At 38.7% G+C, this 24,200-nt stretch overlaps 1 protein-coding gene across 1 annotated transcript in view; it reads right to left on the bottom strand.

The window, feature by feature from the left end:
- Positions 1 to 6,401: 6,401 nt before the first annotated feature.
- LOC131842484 (collagen alpha-1(I) chain) overlaps positions 6,402 to 24,200 on the bottom strand; it is a 100,016-nt gene continuing 82,217 nt past the window's right edge. Inside the window, exons 7-17 of the mRNA XM_059191020.1 lie at positions 17,317 to 17,587; positions 16,327 to 16,561; positions 15,253 to 15,476; positions 14,469 to 14,768; positions 13,193 to 13,438; positions 11,788 to 12,009; positions 9,688 to 9,922; positions 8,579 to 8,654; positions 7,856 to 8,203; positions 6,893 to 7,073; positions 6,402 to 6,509 (exon numbers count right to left, since the gene is read on the bottom strand). Coding sequence (XP_059047003.1) covers positions 6,402 to 6,509; positions 6,893 to 7,073; positions 7,856 to 8,203; positions 8,579 to 8,654; positions 9,688 to 9,922; positions 11,788 to 12,009; positions 13,193 to 13,438; positions 14,469 to 14,768; positions 15,253 to 15,476; positions 16,327 to 16,561; positions 17,317 to 17,587 — 2,446 coding nt within the window. The remainder of the gene's footprint in view (positions 6,510 to 6,892; positions 7,074 to 7,855; positions 8,204 to 8,578; positions 8,655 to 9,687; positions 9,923 to 11,787; positions 12,010 to 13,192; positions 13,439 to 14,468; positions 14,769 to 15,252; positions 15,477 to 16,326; positions 16,562 to 17,316; positions 17,588 to 24,200) is intronic.

The raw sequence follows: 24,200 nt of genomic DNA, 5'->3' as shown, positions 1-24,200 counted from the left end.
TTTCGTTCAGCGTTAGTAGTTTGCGTTACAGTTATATTAAACAAAGCTTGATACTTTATATAACTTATAGAGATTGGTGTTTTGTTTATTGATAACTGATGCTTGCGACGTCGTCCGCCATTTTGACATAATGACATTTTAAGAAATTATTTTTTCGTAATAATAAATAGGTTTGTCACTTGGTGATTTAAGAATGAACCTAAAAAGAGAGAGACAACGCTTCAGTTGAATTGTTTTATGAAAATTTACGTGTAAATCTTGAAACGCTGTAAATATGAAATGGATCAGAGTTTGATACGCAACAAACTTACATATTAAAATAACAAAAGTGCGGACGCTGTCGCAGGCAACCGCCAGTTTATAATCTTAATAAACATCGCATAGTTTGTTTCAAGAACTTATAAATATAAAATTTAAGTACATACAACGATTTAGCATATTCGAGTGTTCAGATAATGTGTATCACAGACAAAACATAATGGGTACTAATTTTATTTCATTAAAACATCGTTTCAGACAAAGAGCCAGTGTGGTACACACTATACGAATACAGCTTATTATTATACACAAGCGAAAAATATTAGAATTAATGTAATTATAAATAAAAGATAATATCAAAAAAAAAAGCGTAATAAAGCACTCATTATATACAAACGCGAGTGTTACTGTACATCCGTTTGTTGAGCTGTAACGCGGACTGTCGCCAATCAACCGATACTATCACCCATATACTGTATTCACCGTGAAGATATAGTTGATGTCAGTTTGAATTCATATCATCTTTATATATAAAAATTACGTGTCACGTTGTTCGTACGCGATGTACTCCTAAACTGGTGAACGGATTGCAAATTTGATTTGCACATTGTGTGCAATTTGATCCAACTTGAAAGATAGGATAGCTTACATCTCAATTTATAGTCGCAATATTATTTTATTCAAGAACCTTAGGCAAGCAATGCGGCCGGGTCTGATAGTATGTTGTATGTTTAAGAAAATTCATATCACATTCTATTAGTGCATTATATTAATTATATATAATGCAAGTGTCTGTCTGTTACTTATAATTCAATAGTATGGAGTAATAAACAATTTCATAATATAAAAAAAAATATTATTTCATTTATAATAAAATTTACAATCATAAATATGGTAAAAATAAATTGTGATGTATTTAAATAATATCTAATACATTTAATATATGTAAAACTATTTAGTTATATTAAAAACAAATGTACATCATAGTAAATATTACACCATAAATAAAACACGGGAAATTATATCTTGCATCAATAATTATAAAATCGAAGTTTATTTCATTGTTTTATCTGTATTTCAATTATACTCTATGGTCAAGTGTGTTCTCTTTCTATTTTAAACGACTCTAATATATCTTCTGTCTCGCTTACACAAAGCTTTGACACATAGACAAACATTTTAAGATCCAGTTAACTAAGATCAATTATGTCTTCACACAGCAGTATATCCAGTTATACGCTTGTTAACTATAACTTGCACAGTCATCTTAAACTATCCGTGATCAAATTAACTAACTCGGGTAACTGTACGGTTTACAATTAACTTATAAAAACGGTATACCATTCGATATAAATACTACGCTTAATAAATAAGGATTAAGTACGTAATATATTTTAATACGACTCGGGAATCGAACCTATAAATATGGAAACGTTTATATAAGCTAACTGTGATGACTGGGTCCAGGCGATGGAGTGCGAATATAAATACAATAAAAGGTGTCTAAAAAGACTAACAAATATAAGACTAAATAAGAGCAGCTAGTAGAATTAAGTAGGTTTAGACTACGAGAATAATGAAAGTAAAAAAATATTAGAGAATGCAATTTATCAATGAATAATGTTTAATTAAGCAATGGGCAGGGCACATAGCTCGTAGGACAGATGGCCGTTGGGGCAGTAAAGTCCTCGAGTGGCGACCACGGACCGGAAGACGCAGCGTGGGAAGGCCTCCAGCAAGGTGGACCGACGATCTGGTCAAGATCGCGGGAAGGCATTGGATGCGAGCAGCGCAGGACCGATCGTCGTGGAGATCTTTGGGGGATCGCAGCCTATGTCCAGCAGTGGACGTCTTCCGGGCTGCGATGATGATGATGATGAATGTTTAAATTATTAACCGGGTCTTAACACGAATAATTTTATGGCATATAAAGGTATTTACCTCTCTCGAGGTTTCGACTAGGTTGCACTAGCCGTGGTCACGAGCTGACTGGAGCAAAAGCGATGTCAATGTAGATAGGTGACAGCAGTTTTATCTCCATCTACCGTCACTAGATTGTTTAACGAAAGTTCGCGACACAGCACTCACGGTATCCGTACACTTATTGACTATTGATGCTACTGAACTTTGCTTGAATTTATTTATGACTGGATTCCACGCAGATGATAATTTTAAGCCATCCTCTCTGTTGAAATTGGGATGTTTTTTAATGTCAATCGCCTCCCGGACAAGGAGTAACTACCTTTATTTGCCATAAAATTATTCGTGTTAAGACCCGGTTAATAATTTAAATAATGTATATTAAACACGAAAGTTTAAAATGAATAATGCCCAAATTTTAGCACTTCAAATGAAATCTAGAATATTTGGTTAAAAAAACACTACTAATTCAAGTAATATTTATATGGCTATCTTACACTAATATTATAAATGTACGTCTATCTGTTTTTACCTTATCAAATGTGAACAGAATACAAATATTTATATCAATTATGTATATATATATATTAATCCATTGAGGCATCCAAATTAGTAATTTACATTTTAACATCATATTTCTACATCATTCTATTGGATGGACTGTGTGAAAGATGATATGGTAAGAAAGGGAGTAAATAACGCGATGACTGCGATCAGAGATGTATGGAAGAGAATAACATATTACGCCGACCACATAAATGAGATAAGAAGCAGATGATGATGATTTCTACAGCATTCTCTAACATTTTGTATATTTTATACATTGTTCTTTTAGACTAAACCTTCCTGATTTTACTTACTAACTCGTCTTATTTCGCTTTATTTCTGTACAATTTGTCCCTTCAGGCTATATTCTTTATTACAAAGAACGGTCTGTGATAGCTACCTAATACGACAAATATAATAATTTGCGTTTAGTTAACTGCCCGAGAGCGTTCAGTTACTCCTTTTATGAGATTCTGTCTAAATGGGCCCATATTCACTGGGCGTAGACTCGGTAGTGTCATGATGTAAACTAGTTAGTGCAAAACATATAAATATATTATTAAATAAGATTAAAAAAAAACATTTATGGCATGTATATTAAATTTAAAATGGTAGTTAATTCATTGTATAAAATTTTATACGCAAATGTAATATTTGCAAAACTGTAGAGTTTAGAAGCTCGAAACTTTACTTATGTAAATAGTAAGAAAGTTTCATATTTCGCATAAGAATGGTAGAACCGGTACCGCGCGAGTAAAGCCAAAGGTAATATATAATATAATAGCAAGTTTACAAAAAAAAAATTATTCCATACCGATCTTTAGCTTTTATAATATTTTTTCTCTACAGTGATAATAAATTAAAATTTAGTTTTAGAGATCTAAACCTATTTCTTAAATTAAAATGGCCCTTTTTGGACTACACTGGACTGTAAACAGCTTGGTATTAATAATACTTGGCTATAAAAATGGCAATAAAGAATAATCAGACACTATCCGCTAAATATACCCTTTCGGGGATCTACGGTTAGGGACCCAAGTGGACAAAACGTCGGTTGTACAGTAACACTGAACCAAACTGCGCGAGGCACACCAAACATATAATAATAAATATAAAATAATACATCTTAAGCAATCTTAAATACCCTGTTGATAACATTTTTAGAAATTAAAATTTCTCCATTTACAGTATCAAATAAAAAATAAAAGAAAATCAATGCAGCGATGCACATATCATTGCTGCGTACCGCACGCGACCGTGAGTCGAGAACGTGTAAATATACGTGTAAATCAATGGTAACCTCTATGGCAGGGGTGGCCAACAGTTCAGTTAGTCCAGTAGATCGTGGCAAGAAAAAAATATAAATACATTAACCAGATTGCGCAACGTAATCGTAAAAAAGGTTGGCAATTTCCGACTACAAACTTGATTATGCTGAACTAGTGGAAGATGCTCAGACGCTATATTCCCACTGATAAAGGTAAATAAGTACCTAGTTACTAAGAATAATTTTCACATTTATGTTTTCTTAATAAAATATAAAAATACTACATAATTGTGTACTAAACTGTGTTTCATTTAAGATTTCAATATGAAATTGGTAGATCGCACAGGGTTTCAATAGTAAACAGATCTTGGGTTCAATCAAGTTGGCCACCCCTGCTCTGGGACACGAGCGATATGCGAGTGCGAGTATCAGAGTGGGGTAATAAGCATCCAAATTGTTAATTTATCACACGAATATTAAACGTCTAATGTAGAAAACACACCGACACTCGCACCTACCGCGCGGCGTCTGTGGTCCGCTACGACGCTCTCTTACCGTCGATTCAATCTCGAGATTCCTTAATTCCGACGCCTTCACATATTATGTACTACGAACATTACCGATTCCATATATCACTTCTATATACATATATGTATAAAATTGAGAATCCATAGATTTAATAAATAAATAAAAAAATACACACGCGCTGCGAGACAACCTCGCGAGAGACGTCATACGCCAACACAGACGCCGGTGTCAGATATGTGCACCGCAGCACCGAGCGTGACGCGACGCCGCGCGACGTCACGCGATGTCGTGCGACGTCACGCGATGTCGTGCGACGCCGCGCGATGTCGTGCGACGCCGCGCGACGTCGCACGATTGAGCACGAGCGACCGATCGACGAGAGCGACCCTCCGCGGTGACATTCCATCTACAATATAAATTCTTTCGAGTAAACCTATCATTAACGTATATGTCTTTATTACGTATGTTATTTCGTTTTAGCCTAGATATTAAGATTTGTTTTCATTGTTTGTGCAAAGGAAACATTTTACTAATTTAAGATATTTTTGTACAAGATTCCTCATAGACCGCCTCGGAGCGATGCTGCTTCGGAGACAATAGTCCTCGGTGCAGATCGACAAAGTACTAAAATCGAGCACTCACTTCCTAGTTCTGGACTATACACCGACCACTAAACACCATCAAAAGTGGAAATAAAACTTCAACAACATACTAAAGACTTAAGAGATAAGATTGCGTGAAGCGCGGCGGTACGCACGCGTACGCGCGCGTCCGCGGACAACGAAACAACGAACCCATGAGCACCCTATATAAATATTATGCATTAAACTTACAACGTAAAGTAAACAGTCACTCGGTACAACAAATTGCCAGATAGCTAATTAATAACTAACGTTTGAAACGACTCGTTACATCGACAGACGCGTCATAATACACAGTCGAATTGATAAGTCAGTTATTATTTAGCATCAAGTAAGTAGACTTACATTAAAATGGCGCGTGTATAATAAAATATAGATTATATTCTTATGTAAAATTATGCTATTCACTAGCGATCCGAAGCTATGTAACTGATCGGTAACATTTAGTCAAATGCAAGGTGTGCATGGCAATGTTGCGGCGGCCACGGACCGTTCGTACGAGTCGAGTCGAGCAACGTTACACTAACACTAGCCGTGGACCGTCCACGGTCACTGGAAACGACTCAATACTTTGTGTGACAGGACGAAGGTCAATGGCCGCTATGACAAAATGGCCGCCTCGTTGTGACTGTAAAAATAGTTATATCATGTATAAAAAATGCTAAAATTGAATTATAAATAGTGCCACCGTTCCATGTGACGTAAGTAACTAAAACCTAAACAAAGTATACAACATATATCTCATAGGCCGTTCTTGTGACTTAGAAAAATTATGTTACGTTCGGCGACTCGCGCGCGAGCGGCGGGCGGGCGCGGGCCAATTTTTTTTATCAAAATTTGACTAGCCGACACGAATTAGTAAGTGACTAGAACGCGAAACACTCCACTGGCAAGATTTCGAACGACGACGCGGCACGATCCTTCGGGCCGGATCGTGCGAAATTTTCGAACACAGCACTTTCGTATGGCGACCCGAGCGGCCAAACTTATAATACATTAGACGACACCGAAGATCACAGACATTCCGAATATATCGAGGGCCCGCGGCCCGGCCCGCGCGCTGCCGCCGAACGACCGATGGACCGAAACGGAATACATACAATATTTACAAATAAACACTACAAATTAAGCTCCTCTGTTGAAAAAGATCAAATCACATCACCGGCGATCGCTCCACTCCGGTGGGGGGGCCCCGGTCGGGACGGCCCCGGCGGGGGCTCGTGCCGCGTCGGCCGCTCCCACTAACAGAAGCCGCCGAACCCGACGGAGGGCACGGAGGGCACGGCGGGCACGGGCGCGTCCCCGTTCTTGTGCAGGTCGATGAGCGGCGGCGCCGACAGGTAGTGGGCCTGCGGGCAGCGGGGGGATCAGTACCTCCTAGTGATGGGCGGGGACGCGGTGTTGCTACTAAACACTAGCGCCATCTATTCAGACGTTTAGAGAAACACCGACCTACTCTGTTCCCGTCTCTCTTGAATATTCTATTGATTCTATTCTTCTTATAAACTATATTTGTAAGTTGCTGTTTTCTGTTATAAAATACAATACGGGGGCGCAGGAAGGGGCGCAGGTGTCGTAGGAGGAGCGTAGGAGGCGACCACAGCCGTACGGTGCTCATGCTGCGGGGATAGGGGCGTACCTGCTAGTGATGGGTGGGGGCGGAGGCTGCAGGGATGAGCGAGTAGGAGGCGAGCACGGGGGCGGGGGCGGGGCCCGGGGGGCGGAGTCGTACCTGCTGGTGGTGCGCTGGCGGCGGCGCGCCGTAGCCGTTGTAGTAGGTGGCGTTGTAGGGCGCGTAGGAGGCGGGCACCCCGGCGGGGTACCCGTACTGCCACTCGGAGAGGTACCCGGGCGTGGGCCGCATCACGGCCGTGCCCCACCCGCCGCCGTACCCCACGAACGGCGTGCCGTACCTGTACACATCACACCAGCTACAGAACACTACACCAGCTCGCCCGGCCAGTAACATGCTTCGACTGTCGACAGTGACGTCAATTTGTTAGAAAATATAACTTTGTTATTTACCTCCATTTCATACTAACATTCTCCCCATCTTAAAAAATCTAAAGAAATTATTTAGAACAAAGATATTTTTGGCGACACTTTTTATTAAGTTGATCAATTTCTTATCTATGTAATGATTATTTCAAGAATACTTATACGTTAAAAATATAACTTTGTTACTATTACGTTATTTACTTTCGTTTCGTACTACATTCTCCCCGTCTTGAAATAAATTAATTAGAACAAACTTATTCTTGGCTTAATTGATAAATTTCTCATTTAAGTAAGTAAAGGTTATCTCAAGAATGTTTGTATTTTTATTTACTGAACGATAGACTATCATAATTAGATAATATGCTGAAAAATTACTAGGTCAAAAGTACACGTGTCTGACATAATAACAATCTTAGACAACTCACACCGCGCCATCTAATTTTGGTATGGGTATTAAATACATTTCTTTAATACGTACATATTTTACATATACCTAAAATAACACCTATGTATGCACACGGACTTAAGAATACAAATATTCGTGCGAGGATTCGAACTCGCAACCATCAAAATTTAAGCGGTGTGCTAAACCGCTAGACCACCGTCTCAGAGACCGCCCATCATAGGTCTGTTTATATAATATAAAAAGCAATCCTAATGGACATCGGATAGGAAGCACATGTGTAAATGGTCTGACCCGTTGTTGGCGTAGGGCGCCCCGCCGTATGCGCCGTAGGGCCCGTAGAGCGCGGGCGCGTAGTCGGGCAGCGAGGGCGCGGGAGCGGGAGGGGGCTGCTCGCCCCCCGCCGCGCCCCCCACGGGCCCCGCGCCCCCCGCCACGCCCGCCGCGCCGCCCGGGCCCTCCGCGATGGAGGGGATCTGGTCGACGAGCGACTCCAGCCCCGACAGCGACTTGGAGGCGACGTCCTGCGACTTGGTCTTGGGCGCGTACTCCGCGGGGGAGGCGGGCGCGTGGTGCTCGGGGGGGCGGAACCCGGGGGAGAACGCCTCGCCGCCCCCCGCGCCCCCGCCCGGGGGCGTCGACCTGCGACCACACAACATGTTACTACCACTGGAAAAAGTCATCTGCGAATCACTTGCCTTGTAAATGTCGGTTGAACGGTGAGATAAGGCAGTGAAATTACAGGATAGGAGGATAACAGCAAGCCACATCCTTTAACAAAATAGTTCCGTAAACGCTTCACCATGGCTGTGCCAGCCATATTATTCATTTGACCAATAGGACAAGACTTTGACAAAACAAAATTATAACCTGGACTTTTACTATAAAAAAATACAACATTTCCATAGAAGCAGAAGATTGCAATGAATCTACATAACTACACGGGTTTATAATTAAATAAATAGAGAACAAAAAAATTAAAATTGCTAGGTAAAGAAAACAGAGAAGAATGTTTACCTGTTAAAATTGCTAGGATACATGGAGGGATGCTGATGTAGCTGGTCTAACCGTGGACTCTCTGCCACACCATTGCCTGAAAGATGTTGGGAAAACAATTATTATTATGTAATATATTTTATAAGTGTTATTTAGCACACTATATATTCATGAAATAAAAAAATTGTGTGTAACAAAAGGACTAAAATGTCCTACATGAATGAATTTAAATTTAAATCTAAATTTGTAAGGGCGTATTACAACTGAAAACTCGTTACGAGAAAAGGCAAAGGAAAGAACTAACGAATAATAGTTGAATAATTCATATATGTATATATACGTATAATTACACACATATATATAAACTACATACGTATATATAAACACTGTTTACCCGTGATCATGGCAGTTGAAACACTGCCGAAATATTGGGAACTTAGTAAATAAATGTAAAACGTGGTAAGATCCCGTGATTTTTACTAATTACACGTATATAATAATTACCGCGTCAAATTAAAAAAAATCATATATGTATTTGCTAAAAGTGAGAGCTATGTAACTTAAATAACCATACAATCTTATTATAGTTATCACTTTTATAACAAACTAGCTTTTGCCCGTAGCTTCGCTCGCGTCAACTTATCCCCTTAGGGGTGGAATTTATCAAAATCCTTTCATAGGGGACGTCTACATAGTAGATTTATGCATACAAAGTCACAGCTCGATCGATTTAAAATTGACAAAGTTTCATACAAACTTTCATCCCCATTTTATCCCCTTGGGGGTAGAATTAATCAAAATCCTTTCTTAGCGGATATCTACGTCATAACATCTACCTGCATGCCAAATTTCAGCCCGATCCGTTCTGTGGTTTGGGCTGTGCGTTGATAGATCACTATGTCAATCACCTTTGATCACTTTTATAACCAACCAGCCATTTCAGAGATTAGCCGAACAAATAGACAAAAATTGTAAAAAATGTTAGGTGTGTGTACCCTATTTATATTCGTATGCATGTAGTAAAAACGGTCATTTCAATATTACAAACAGACTCCAATTTTATTTATATATATAGATAAATTAAATAGAATTCGAACCTCGAAGCAGGTCGAAGCGAGGGGCGCACTCACCCTGGTCCTGGTAGTGGTAGTGGTCGGTCTTGTCGTGGTCGGGCGAGTGGTGGGGCAGCGCGTGGTGGTAGAGGCGCGCGTCGGGCCCCGCGGCGGGTGCGGGCCCCGGCGCGCCCCCCGCGCCCCCCGCCGCGCCCCCCGGGGCCCCGAGCCGCGCCTCGCCCTCGTACAGCGCGCCCCCGAACCCGCCCGGCGCCACGCCCGCCGGGGACATCTCGCTCACGCCCGGGTTCGTCTGCGGTCACCAGTACTCACATTCAACTAACCGACACCTTATAATGTTCACTATCAATTTGATTCATTTTGTAGCATTTTAACACGCAGTCTACACTCGAGCATTGTGTACTCGATAAACCAAATTAGCTAGCTTTCCGGAACTCATCATTCATACGGAATCATAGCGTCCAAAATGTATGGGTCACAGCAGACTCATATAGATTTTGTATAATGAAATCTGATCCTATCTTTTTGTTCTTAAATTTATTCAGTTTAAAAAGAAAGCAATTTCTTGTTGCTTCTTTAAAAGCTAAAAGGAACAGCAGTGGGGCTTTTTTTAAGTAGGTAACAAAAGCATCAGTATAATTGTCGTCTATTCTTCACAAATAAGATAAGAAGGCATAACATTTTAATCAACCGGAACGACCATACAAAATCATTTTTGTATGGTCCAGTATTACGTGATGTCCTTAGTGCTGTTCATATAACCGTTACCACTTACCATGAGACGGGCCGTCTGCTTTTTTGCTTTCACAATAGCAAAAAAAAAAGTTTTTTAAATTAATTAATTTATTGCTGAGCGACCGACCGGTCTCATTTTGCATTCGATGTATACAGTAATAAACATTACACTTCTACTCTCAAATCGCCAATTCATGACATGACACAAGCAAAATTAACGTTTTTGTAGCTCTAAGAATGGTTGTATATTATTTTTGTTTCATTTTTGTATTATGTAGGTAATATCTATTAAACCGTACATAATTACTTTTAAAGAGTTAATTTGATGAAAAACTTAACCCAGATAGAAACTAACGAAGAAACAATTATCCATGAAAGTACTAGTAGAAAAGATCTGCAATCCCAAATGATTCCTAAATTCACAATAGTTACACACAGTACGAAATATCAATCTGAAAAATTGTTTAATAATTTACCAATACATCTAAAAACTGTTTATAGTTTCACATTGTTTAAGTCCAGATTGAGGTCATATTTGTTGAATAAGTGTTACTATTCCGTAGATGACTATTATAATGATGGACATACAGACTTATAAGGATCTACTGCACTATGCTGGCTGACATACCTAGATTTAATATTTAAGTTGCTATTATGTTGTTGACAAAAATATATTGTAATGTTGCAATTATGTTATCCTACACAATTTGTATTGTTTTGGATGAATAAATAAATAAATAAATAAATATTGATCGCTTCTATTATTGTATATATTATTTTCCTACTGTTATATGTTTAAAAAGACTTATTGTCTGTGTAACGTTAAAAATATGTTTGTGTACTCTTAGATGTATATATATTTGTATTGATTTTGTTATACTTACAGAAAAAAGATTTAAATGTCAAATAAAACACTTCCTTTGCAAAAAAGCTTACTATAAAATTTAAGAGTTCGTTAACGATAATAATGTTTTTGTAGAAAAAATTTAAATACATAGCACTGACAATATTATCTGATTACACTAATAATGAGTGCGTAGCGATTTCTATGTTGATTGTCGCATGCCTCTTACTTGTTACACTGTAATTATTTATATAAAAAAACATCTATTGAAAAGAGCAACACACAAGTTTCTTGCTCATTCTTCTTGTGATGAATCTGCATTCCGAATGAGCGGTAGAATCAAAATATGACTATTCAAAAGTGCTTGTAATGAGTTTATTTGAATAAAGATTATTCCTATTTCTATTTCTTAAATAAAGAACTAAATAAAAATATATATTCGTGAAGTACAGGTAATTATGGGCTAAGGAACAAATAACATAAATTGAAATGCTAGAAAAAATCTTAGACGAAAATTAAGATTAGATAATGTAAACGATCCAGTAGTTTATCCGGAAGTATTGGGTAAGTTAGGGCACCTTGTTGTAGTCGGAGAGCGAGGAGTTGCTGTTGCTGCCGGGGTGCATGTCGGTGCTGCCCATGGGGCTGGCGTCGGGGTCCCTCGGGGGCTCGAAGTCGAGCGCGGCCATGCCGGGGGACACGGGGCCCGGCGACGAGATGGCCGCCCCGATGTCGCTCGACAGCTCGCCGCCGAACGCGCCCCCGCCTCCTCCCTGCCGACCCCGCACCGCCATCGTGTACTCCCATACCATCCCATACACACGCACCCTCACCAAGCTTTCTATCTATCATTTTTCTACTGACGTAGACTATAAAGATTCGTCTATGGGTGCTCCTTCGATCCAGCGCCCGTTCGATTCAAACGGAGATCGAAATTACGACGACATGATCCGAAGTTCGATTCCCTATACATATGCAGCATATGCAGGTCTTTAGACCAATTTAAAATCCAGGCAGAAGTTAGGTTTCAGCTGCTCCATAAGTCCTTCCGCGGGTTTGAATTGTCAGCTGCACTCGCCCTCTATCTTTCAGTAATGTCGCAAAGGTCAGTTGTGGCCAACATCATTAGAAAAAAAAATGCCTCCGATTTAACGATTTCAGTCGCCAAGCCACTCGTTTCTTAAAGTTGTGTTTCGGTTGTAGGGTGAGATTCGGCAGTAAAATATTAGTCAGTCAGACACGATATATCCTAGTCCTTCGGAATTACGAGGCATGCAATATAACAACGTGATTTATGTGGTACTGTTCACAATAAGCTCATTTGCCATTTAAATTTTATAAAACAAACGGTCGCTGTCTGTCCGTCCCTATGTATGCTTAATCTTTACAACTATGCAACGGATTTTGAAGCGGTTTCTTTAATAGAGAGATTTTAGAGGAAGTGTTATATGTATAATAAATGTACACCTGGGCGAATTGTCGCTACGTAGTAAAATGCACGACTGTGCGATACAGAAAATCTATCGATTGAACAGTCCATTTCGGTAGTTACGTTAACGTAGTAAGATCTCGTACTATCCGGTCACGTAGGACCAAATTTGCGTCATGTTTAGTTTTATCGGGCACGTCTATCAGAGTACGGATTCATATCGATTGAATAATCTAATAAGATCTCGTGCTATCCGGTCACGTAGGACCAAATTTACGTCATGTTTAGTTTTATCGGGCACGTCTATCAGAGTACGGGTTCATATCGATCGAATAATCTAATAAGATCTCGTACTATCCGGTCACGTAGGACCATATTTGCGTAAATCTTCAGTTTTATCGGGAACGTCCATCAGAGTACGGGTTCCTATCGATTGAATGACCCAGTAAAATCTCGTACTATCCGGTCACATAGGACCATTATTGTTTTAGTTTTATCGGGGACGTCTGGAGTACGGGTTCGTTCACCGGGAGGGGAGTAATCTCGATCGTCACCTGCGTGAAGTGGTGCGAGTCCGCGTAGGTGGGCGTGCGCGAGGCGGGCGCCGGTGAGGAGTGCTGGCTGTAGGGCGTGTGTGCGGGCGACGGCGTGTAGCTGTGCAGCGCCCCGGCCCCCTGCCCCGCCCCCGCCGCCCCCGCGGGGGACGCCGCGGGGAACGGGGTGGTGCCGCCCGCGGGCCCCGCGCCCCCCGCCCCGCCCCCCACCGGCGCCGGGGACCGTGAGTACGGCCGCGCCTGCGCCTGCACAAACACAACGATGTAGATCATTCACCTCGGGTTATATTGATCGCACAAATACTGCGCTCTCGTATACAATGCAACGTAATTGAAAAGCAAAACGCTAATATTTTTATGGTAAAGATTTGGACATTAATAAAACGACTTCGATGGTCTATCACTTCACTGCCTATGATCACAGGTTTGATTCCTCGCAAACAAATATATGTATTCATGAGTATGATTGTTTGCATCGATCTGAGTGTTTTCTATGTACATTATGTACGTAATTACGAAAAAATATTTACCTATTTATTTCCAACAGTATTTTAGCATACATAATATAATCCCTACTTAGCTTGGGACTTGATAGCGCTATGTAAATCGTCTTGAGATATTATATAGAATCATTATCAAGAAATATTTAAACTTTGTTCAGTCTACATGTATATATATTACTTATCAGACCAGGTTGACTTATTTTTTGATGACTTTCTCATACAAAGTGGTCTGGGATATCTAAGACAAACTTATTTTTGTCTTACATATATCAGTCAGCTGTAAAGGAATTTCTTTACGAGCTCTATTTTAGTTATAGGATGAAACTGAAAACTGAAATTCCAAGATGCGGAGTACTTCATATATTAAACGACGGTTCCCACTTACCATCAGGTGGATCGCTAGCTTGTCTGCCTTGTCAACGCCATAAAAAAATACATGATATATATCGTCAAATTCATCATCGCTCCATTAAAATTTATTATAATTATATTATCATCTTAGTCAGCACATATGAATCTACTTAAAAAATAATGCGTTGTAGAGTATACTCGTATAATACGTATAAAACAATTTTCAAGCATAAAAAACGACACGAAGGAGAAATTCTCATCCATTATTAAACCTGCTTTTACTGAAATAGCTGCTATTTATTTCAGATTGTGTTAGTGAACAATTTATAATATCTTAGTAACTTAAAATATACAGACACAGAGATATATACACTTAATTGATACTATATATCGATAGTAACAGTAACGGTAGTGATGGTGACCTGTGGCGCGGGCGACCTCGAGTAGGGGTGCGCGTGGGGGTGGTGCGGGTGCGGGGATTGCGAGTAGCGCGGCGGCGCGGCCGGGCTGGCCTGCTGCAGGTACGGCGCCGGGCTGTGCGAGTACAGCGGGCTGCGGCCGGCGAACGACGCGCCCCCCGCGGGGCCCGGCGCCCCGCCCCCGCCCCCGCCGGGGCCCGCGCCCGCGCCCGCCCCGGGCCCGCCCCCGCCGCGCCCCGCCGGCGACCCGTAGCCGGCGCGCGGCGGGGACGGCGCGGAGAATGCCGCGGGACTCGACGGGTACTGCGGAAGTCGACACCAAGTGGGTATAGTACAGTGACGACTAATAAAAACTAACGGCCTCGGTAGTCTGACGGATTCGATTACTTGCACGATACAAACATTCATAAGTATAATAGTTGGTATCGGTCTGGGTTGTTCAGTACATTTAGTCATAATTAAAATTTGAGATTATTTATTCAAGTAGGACATTTCAGCTGCTTAAGAACGTCGAATTGTTGTATTAATATTTGAAATTATTTCGTCTGAAATTGTTTATTAATTTATACTAAAATTTGTGTCAAAAGACACTACTACTGATCCAATTTTGAAAATTCTTATATTGTTTTATTTAATCATTATTTTAATATAATTAAATCATTTATAATAGAAATTTAAGCTGCAATAAAAATGTAACAAAACCGTCGTAAAAATAGTCACAGACGAACACAAATCAGCTAGTTTACTTACATATAAGCAAAAAAAATATATATGGAGCAATGCGTACCTGTGGTTGCGGAGTGCCGGCCGGGCGCGCGGGTCCGGGCGAGTATCCCTGGGAGCGCGGCGACGCGTACACGGCGCGCGGCGACGCGGCGTAGCCCGCGCCCCCCGGGCCGCCGGGCCCCGCGCCCCCGGGCCCCGCGGGCCCCGCGGGCCCCGCGCCCGGCGACCCGTACCCGCGGCCCAGCAGCGCGCCCGACACGTCCAGCGGCGACTCCAAGCCCGGCCCTGACACCCCCCGAACATTACAATCCTCGTTCTTTTCGGAAATTAAATTATTCGATACTAGGCAACGATTTATAGGCGTGATCAAAACCATATTCGATTGTGGAATAATCATTTTTATTATCGACCTTATGCAATTCAAATTTAGAGTTTAAAATTTAATGCAATATATGTGAAAGACAATCTGCTTGTAGGAGATATAGCACGGTGGCTATCAACTCATCACTGTAGCGTTGTATATAACGTGATGAAGTGTCGCTATATAATTTGTTTCCCGTAGTTCCAAGGTAGTGAGTTATATACTCAGTATAATAATTGAACTACATTAGTAAGTTTATTTTATAGTGTGCTACATGACTTATTAGTAACGCGTACATTCAACGCGGAGTCGTAATGCGGACTGACTTTATATGGAACTAGCTGTCCAGGCAAACGTTGTTTTTCCTTAAAATAAAAAAAAAATTAGGGGTGGACTACCCCTAACATTTAGGGGGATGAATTACGACAATCTTATATATAAAATTCTCGTGTCACAGTTTTAGTTCCCATACTCCTCCGAAACGGCTTGACTGACTCTCATGAAATTTTGTGAGCGTATTGAGTAGGTCTGAGAATCGGCCAACATCTATTTTTCATCCCCCTAAATGTTAGGGGTAGTCCACCCCTAAATTTATTTTTTTTATTTTAAGGCAAAACAATGTTTGCCGGGACAGCTAGTTTTATATATAAGATTTAAGTTATGTATAGACGTAAATATGGAAGGGTGACGAGTGTTGACAGAAAAATTACAAGTGTAAGTACAGTACTATTTTTTTTGGTGTAGCATTTAACACATTAAAAGGATTTGACTCACCAACGCCAGAGCCTGGAGGCTGGAAGTACGAGGAGCCGTCTGAGAGCGGCTGCTGGTGCTGCTGGTGCGGCGGCTGTTGATGCGGATGCTGGTGCTGTTGGTGCTGGTACAGCAGCGAGCTCTGCCCGAGCGGCGACGGCAGTTGACTCTGGAACTCGCTGTGGCCGAGGTAGGGCGCCTCGTGGGGCAGCGGCTGCAGCGACGGCAGCTGTGGTTGGAGCATTGCGTTCGCCTGCTGAAAATATAGCACCACATGTAACTCCAATACTTTCTTTATTCTTGTCTGTACTTGTTGTCTGTACATGTAGGACATTTTACCCGCTAATGAACGTTAAGTTTTTACATTTTAATTTTATTTCCCTACCGTCTAGTTCGGTATATAGATCCAATTGAGAAGAACTGGCAAGAAACTCAATTGAATAAGTTTTTTTTAAAAGTCAGTTTATTTACAATGTATATTTAATTCAATTCAATTCAATTTATTTACTGGAACATAAATTTTATATAGGTGTCTATGTCTAATATTAAATGAAAATCAACTGCATGAACAACTATTGCCATGCACGCTCGTCATTCAAGTAATCGTTTTGTGAGTAGGCTTTGCTCAGTAAATATGATTTAACAGATGTTTGGAATTTATTTAAGGGTAATTCCAATATATCCTTTGGTATCTTTTGGTAATATATTAATGAAACACAAAAACTAGAGGAATTGCCACTATATGAGAGGGCTACAACCACATAGGATGTGTAGTGACGTGTCATGCATAAACGTATTCTCCTTTGGAAAGTTTACATTCTATTTTGAGGAGATAAAAACCATCGCTCCTAAGAATATCCCTCAATTGTTGTCCCTGACGGGTCTGAAAAAGGGCGAGCACAATAGATCTATGCAGGTCGCAGTGCTACAGGTCCAAGCACCTGACAATTCCCCAAACAACTCAATAAAAAAAATAAAAAAAATGTGTAAAGCTACAAAGTGACACGGAGCCATGAGACGCACCTGCTGCTGCTGCTGCTGCAGGAGGAACTGCTGGTCCTCGGGGCGGATCTTCTTGGGGCGGCCGCGCTTCTTCTTGGGCGGCTGGTCGGCGTCGGGCGCGGGCGGGGGGCGCGGCTGGCGGGGCGCGCGGGGCGCGGGGGGCGCCACCTCGCCGTTCTCCAGCTTCACCTTCTTGGGGCGGCCCCGCTTCTTCTTGAGCGGGACCTCCGTGCCGTCCTCGAGGATGATGGTGTCGCCCGGCTCCGGCTCCATCGTCAGTCTGTAAGGGGAACCGGTTAACTCACGGCCGCCGCTTTCGTAACCCGTTTCAATATAATACGATTCATTGATTTATCATTTTTCTAATATATAAAATTCTCCTGTCACTTGCCTTACTGCTACGAAATGGCTTAACCGATTTTGATAAAACTTTGTATGTGTACTCAGTAGGACTGATTTTTTTTATAATTCGAGATTAAAAAATAAATTCTGTACTGTAAAATGTAGTGTACATTTTCAGCTTTCTACCATCAACTTTCTAATAGTATTCAATAATAATTTATATAGCAAAATAACGTTAGCGAGTCAACTACTAATAACACTCTGCATGTTCCTTAGTTACCTAAAACTACGCAACGAAAAGTCCGGTCAAAATCGGTCCCGCCATTTCAGAGATTAGCCGGAACACACAGACTGACAGACAAATATTATAAAAAATGTTATTTTAGTGTATGTACCGTATTTATATTCATATGCATGTAGTAAAAAACTGTTATTTCAATATTACAAACAGACACTCCAATTTTATTTATATGTATAGATGTATAGATTTAATTAGAATAAAGTCGAAATTAACCGTTAGTAATGAGGTAAGCAATATCATAAAAAATATTTAGCAATTTAGGTTAGACTCTCGTTAGGCGGTTAATAAATTCCTAAACATTTTTTACACGGCTGCTTTATACTCATAAAACCAAAAAGACTCGAAGAAATAATTAAAACAATATATTTTTGAGCGCCCCGGCTTTACATTAATAAAAAAACTCTCTAAGGATGAAATAACTAAAACAATTTTTTTTGAGTTAATCCTTGATGGTAGACTCGACATATTTTGTTTATTTAGGTTCTATATGTCAGCTCGTAGATGACTTGTGTGTACTATTGTTCAAAATCTACTCTGTACAAATTGTAAGCACAGACTATTATATTAGAGACGTTAGTTCTGTTCCCGCGCTTTTCCCGATAACAGACCGTATCGCCGCCAAAACGCGTGCGCATTAATCCTATATTGAAATTAATAAAAAACTTTTAGGTCGGATTTCACCAAAGAAACTGATCACGTTTAGTTCCAACTAAACGCAATTAAAACGTTTAAACGTGTTCAAAGGTTCATTATAAATTTCGCTAAACACGTTTATTAATTCTGAACTTTTGATTTCCTTTTGATTTCCAGTTAACTCTTTAAACGTATTTAAAGCAGCTGTCAGTTGTCAAATAGTCATCAATGAAATTTTTGACAATATAATATCGGGATTTTTTTTTATTTAATATTTTACGGCTCTGGATACAAGTCCTTTTTAGCCCAACATAAAATACAAAACCTTAAAAAAAAATATAATTTCTTCCCAGTGTTGGAAATAAATTTATATAAAGTCTTGAATAGTGCAGGCCTTAATAAGATCTCTTCTAGAGACTTCGGTACTTCATTAATGTGCTCTTGAATCTCGTGAATGAGTAATAATCTGTCGAGTCCGTATTTTCTACATTTGAATATTATAAAAAGAAAATTGCCAGTAGTGTAAAAAAAAATCCTCAATAAAATAATCTTTTACTCGTTTACCTATAAAACGTTATTATTTTATAATTTGTAGTCGACGGTACTTATTGAATTAAAAATTAAAAAAACTTATCCTAATTATCACATGATTGAATTACAAATATTTGTTAGAATTATTTTATTTAAATTACCCATTGCATCAAATATTATTTTGGTAAACGCGATCTGTATAACGCTAGTGAATTCCATTTAAAGTTAAACGAGATTGTTGCGAGTGAATAATAGGATGTTGTTGGTCGAGACGATGTATATTACAGATGATGATAAACTGACAATGTGTACACAGAAATAATGATCTTATATACTAAATAACAATAGGAAAATGTAAGGTGGGATGACACAGCAGTGCTTAGTAGACAATATTGAATTTGTCTTACTAGACATTATTAAATGCAATTATTATTTTGATGTATCTAGGTGACTGTGTCCCATAGAGATCAATGTCGTTTATTTTTTCGAGTTCACGCTGAACTGCGTTTACTTGAACGTGTTTATACTGCGATTAGTGAATAGTGTGGAACATACTGTTTAAACTGAGAGCCCATCGAGACGTGTTAAGAAGTTACAGGTACGACATAGTATTTTCCCTTACAATTACAACTATTTTTACATAATTTCAATCATTTTGTTTAGTGACACTGAATTTTCAATTATTCGATACAGCAGACCGTACAAATTGGTCTGACAATTTACAGAACTATAGTGTACTATTCATGTCAATGAAAAATAATTACAAATGTATGTAAACACATCCTGCCGTACTGAAGGACGATTGTATTTATTTATATTTCTAATCATTACATAGTATAAAACAAAGTCGATGTCGATGTCTGTCCGTCCCTATGTATGCTTAAATCTTTAAAACTACGCGACGGATTTTGAAGCGGTTTTTTTAATAGATAGAGTAATTCTAGAGAACGGTTTATATATATAATACATACTACATGTACACCCGTGTGAAGCCGGGGTGGATAGTTAGGTATATATGTAGTATGTCTGTCCCTATGTATACTTAAATCTTTAAAACTACGCAACGGATTTCCAAGCGGTTTTTTAATAGATAGAGTGATTCAAGAGGAAGGTTCATATGTATAATAGATGTACACCCGTATGTGGGGCGAGCCGCTAGTATTAAATATATTGAAAATTTTTGCATATACCAGAATATTGCTAGAATTAATATGCAATCTAGTTTTACATCTTACTATAGAGAAGATTAGGTCTAATTTACTACATCTCTAAGTGCAAAACTGGGGCAGGCGTTCGAGTATTTTAGTAATAGTACAGTTCTGGGCACGATATATCTTTATCCTTCTACCCCAAACGAATTATTATACGTATATATATATTAGTACTCTGAATTACCCCAAAATGACCCCGCGAACTCCACATAGTTACTATCAAGGATTAACTCAAAAATATATTGTTAAAATTATTACATCCATAGTTACTATCAAGGATTAACTCAAAAATATATAGTTAAAATTATTTCATCCACAGTTACTGTCAAGGATTAACTCAAAAATATTTAGTTCAAATTATTTCATCCACAGTTACTATCAAGGATTAACTCAAAAATATTTAGTTCAAATTATTTCATCCACAGTTACTATCAAGGATTAACTTAAAAATATATAGTTAAAATTATTACATCCATAGTTACTATCAAGGATTAACTTAAAAATATATAGTTAAAATTATTTCATCCACAGTTACTATCAAGGATTAACTCAAAAATATATTGTTAAAATTATTTCATCCACAGTTACTATCAAGGATTAACTCAAAAGTATATAGTTAAAATTATTACATCCATAGTTACTATCAAGGATTAACTCAAAAATATTTAGTTATAATTATTTCATCCATATTTTAGCACCGTTTAAACTTTCCCTGGACTTCCAGGAATATTTCAAGACTAAAATTAGCCAAATCGGTTCAGCCGTTCTCGAGTTTTAGCGAGACTAACGAATAGTATATTTATATTTATATATATAGATTAATTTACTGTAAACAATCTGTTGTACTGAGACCTAAGTGAATAGTTACAACACGGTCGGCGTGTGAATGACTGCATCATCTATACATATAAATAAAATTGGAGCGTCTGTTTGTAATATTGAAATAACCGTTTTTTACTACATGCATATGAATATAAATACGCCACATAAACCGCAATTGATATCTACGTGTTTTATAAGTGCGTTATAGCGAAATAGAAATAGAGGTAACTTTTGTGGTCATATTTTTTATTCTACCACTCATTTGGAACTGGAACTCTTCACAAGAAGAACGGACAAGAAAATTGTGTGGTTGCTCTTTCGAATAAATGTTATCTATACATATAAATAAAATTGGAGTGTCTGTTTGTAATATTTTTTACTACATGCATATGAATATAAATACGGTACATACACCAAAATAACATTTTTTACAAATTTTGTCTGTCTGTTTGTTCCGGCTTATCTCTGAAATGGCTGGACCGATTTTGACGGGACTTTTTTTGTCAAGTAGCTGATGTAATAAGGTGTGGCTACTTTTATTTTATAAAAATAAAGTTAATTTCCACGCGAAGTCGCGGCTACAGCTAGTCATAAATAACGGCGGCGACCTTAGCGTTGTGACTAATGTAGGTCCTTGAAACGACATGTTCTTTTAACTTGAGTACATTACATTTGCATATGTACGAGCTGCGACACGTGTATGTTTGTACACACGTCTGGCGGCTGGGTAACTAACCGCTGGGTTTTTTTTTACATAATTGAATGGTAAACAAACTGTAAAGTCCTAAACAAATATATATATAACTACCCGCCCCGTCTTCGCATGTATGTATATTACAGACTAGCTGACCTTCCGGTCCTCGCACTCGAGGACTTTACTACCCCAACGACCATCTGTCCTACGAGCTGTGTGCCCTGGCCATATCAGTGTTGCAATTTTCTAAATATATATAACTCAAAGGTGACTGACATGGTGATCTATCAACGCACAGCCCAAACCACTGGACATCGTCTGCAACACACTTATTTGACATTTAACATTATATTTCGACCAATTTACATTATATATTTTTTCTAGTTTGTGTTCCTCTGATGTATAAGCTATAGCTACAGTTTTTAGTTCTCTCCCGTTCATGTAATTTTACCTACCTGTTCAATATTTCAATCCGTTTCTCTATGGTTGCCTTGAAAAGATTGCTTTCAGTAATAAGCCCGCCTTATTGTAATTTGTTATATTATTTGTGCTTTTTCTTTACTGTATGTTGCAAATAAAGTATATTCTATCTATCTATATTACAGTAAAGTTACATCAAAATCAGTTTATTAGGTTTTGCGTGAAAGAGTAACAAACATCCATTCATACTCACAAACTATCGCGTTTATAATATTAGTAAGATACAAAACTTCCTTTTGAATCACTCTATTTATTGCTATAAAGTGTATTAAAATCCGTTGCGTAGTTTAAAAGATCTAAGCGAACAGACAGACGCATTTATCTATAAAACTTTCCTTTTGAATCACTCTATCTATTTATCAAAATAACAGATTTTGGTGTATGTACCGTATTTATATTCATATGCATGTAGTAAACTGTTATTTCAATATTACAAACAGACACTCCAGTTTTATTTATATGTATAGATATAGCATAGTTTAAAATTAACATTTGCATAAAAAAAATAGCAGTTTATGTGATATATATAAGTTATTAAATGTATAGCAAACAAATCTAACAAAATCAAACATTACCGAGACCACGCCCACTTAGATATACAATCTTTTGATTGGCTAAAACAGTTTGTTTTGTTACATTTTGTTGCTGTTTATATTGTTTTAATAATTAAAAGTGTTTTACTTGACTTATCAACATTGTACTAACTCTTAACCCAACTGATTGATTGGTTTGATTGATTGACTGATCAAAATTGTACTAAATCTCAACCCAACTGATTGTGATGTTAGAAATATTTCACTAATACATTTCACTGATTTGTGCTGTCCTTATTTGTTACAAAATGACAGCCTCGATGGTCTAGTGGTAAAGCATACTGCTTTACTATCTGATGGTCGCGGGTTCGATTCCTCGCACGGTACAAACATTTGTATTCATGAGTATAATTGTTTGTATCTGTCTGGGTGTTATCGATGTATAATATGTATTTATTTACAAAAAAAATCCATGTATTTATATCAGTTGTCTAGTACCCATAACACAAGTTGGTTAGCTTGGGACCAGATGGCGCTGTGTGAATTGTCCTGAGATATTATTATTATTATTAATGTACATCTGTTTGAAAAGCGACTGGTAGTTTCAGAGACGAGCACGTTCAAACAAACAAAACATAAAAACACCACGCCTGTTATTTTAGACGGGGTAGTCAGACCCAAAATCAACTGTCCAGACGTCGTCATGACCGCAACATTTCATTTCATTATATTTACAAGCACCGTACCTATATACAGGGTGTATGTGTATATACGGCTTGACGTTGAGTTCTGGGACACGCTGTATAAGTATAGACTGTATATAGACATGCGTGAAGCTGATAATGAGGTAAAGTGCTCCGTTACAAACAGGGAAACTACCAACTAAACACGATTGTGTAACGATGTCGGTGGCTATTTTAGTCCTTACGCTACGTCATCACACGAACCGCGATAATGTAAAATGACGTCATAGACATCTTTGGGTTTTAAACTACACGTTTTGATAGATTAAAAAAAAACTCACGATTGTAATCTCACGTGGGGTGGTCTGAGAAGAAGCAAAAGGTATCAGTTGTAGGGGGTGCTTTTAACTTTCTATCTACGGGGTTCGAAAGTGAGAATTACGCGACGTTTGAATTATGAACGAAGTGAAATATCATAGTGGACTACATATATACAGGGTGAGAGCGTAAACACCAATTTTATTTGGAATCTAGATTCAATTATTAAAATAAAAACATGAAAAACATGAAAATAATTGTGAATATTTTTCATTCAATACACCATTTGGAGTGACCACCACCAATGAGTTTTTGAAACAGCACAGTTCATAGTAACTGTGATGC

Source organism: Achroia grisella, unplaced genomic scaffold (assembly GCF_030625045.1).
Source record: "Achroia grisella isolate CSIRO2021 unplaced genomic scaffold, CSIRO_AGI_Agris_v1 utg241, whole genome shotgun sequence".
NCBI classification, from domain to species: Eukaryota; Metazoa; Arthropoda; class Insecta; order Lepidoptera; family Pyralidae; genus Achroia; species Achroia grisella.
Note: the sequence above shows the minus strand (reverse complement) of the source record. Positions and strands in the feature narration are given on the sequence as shown.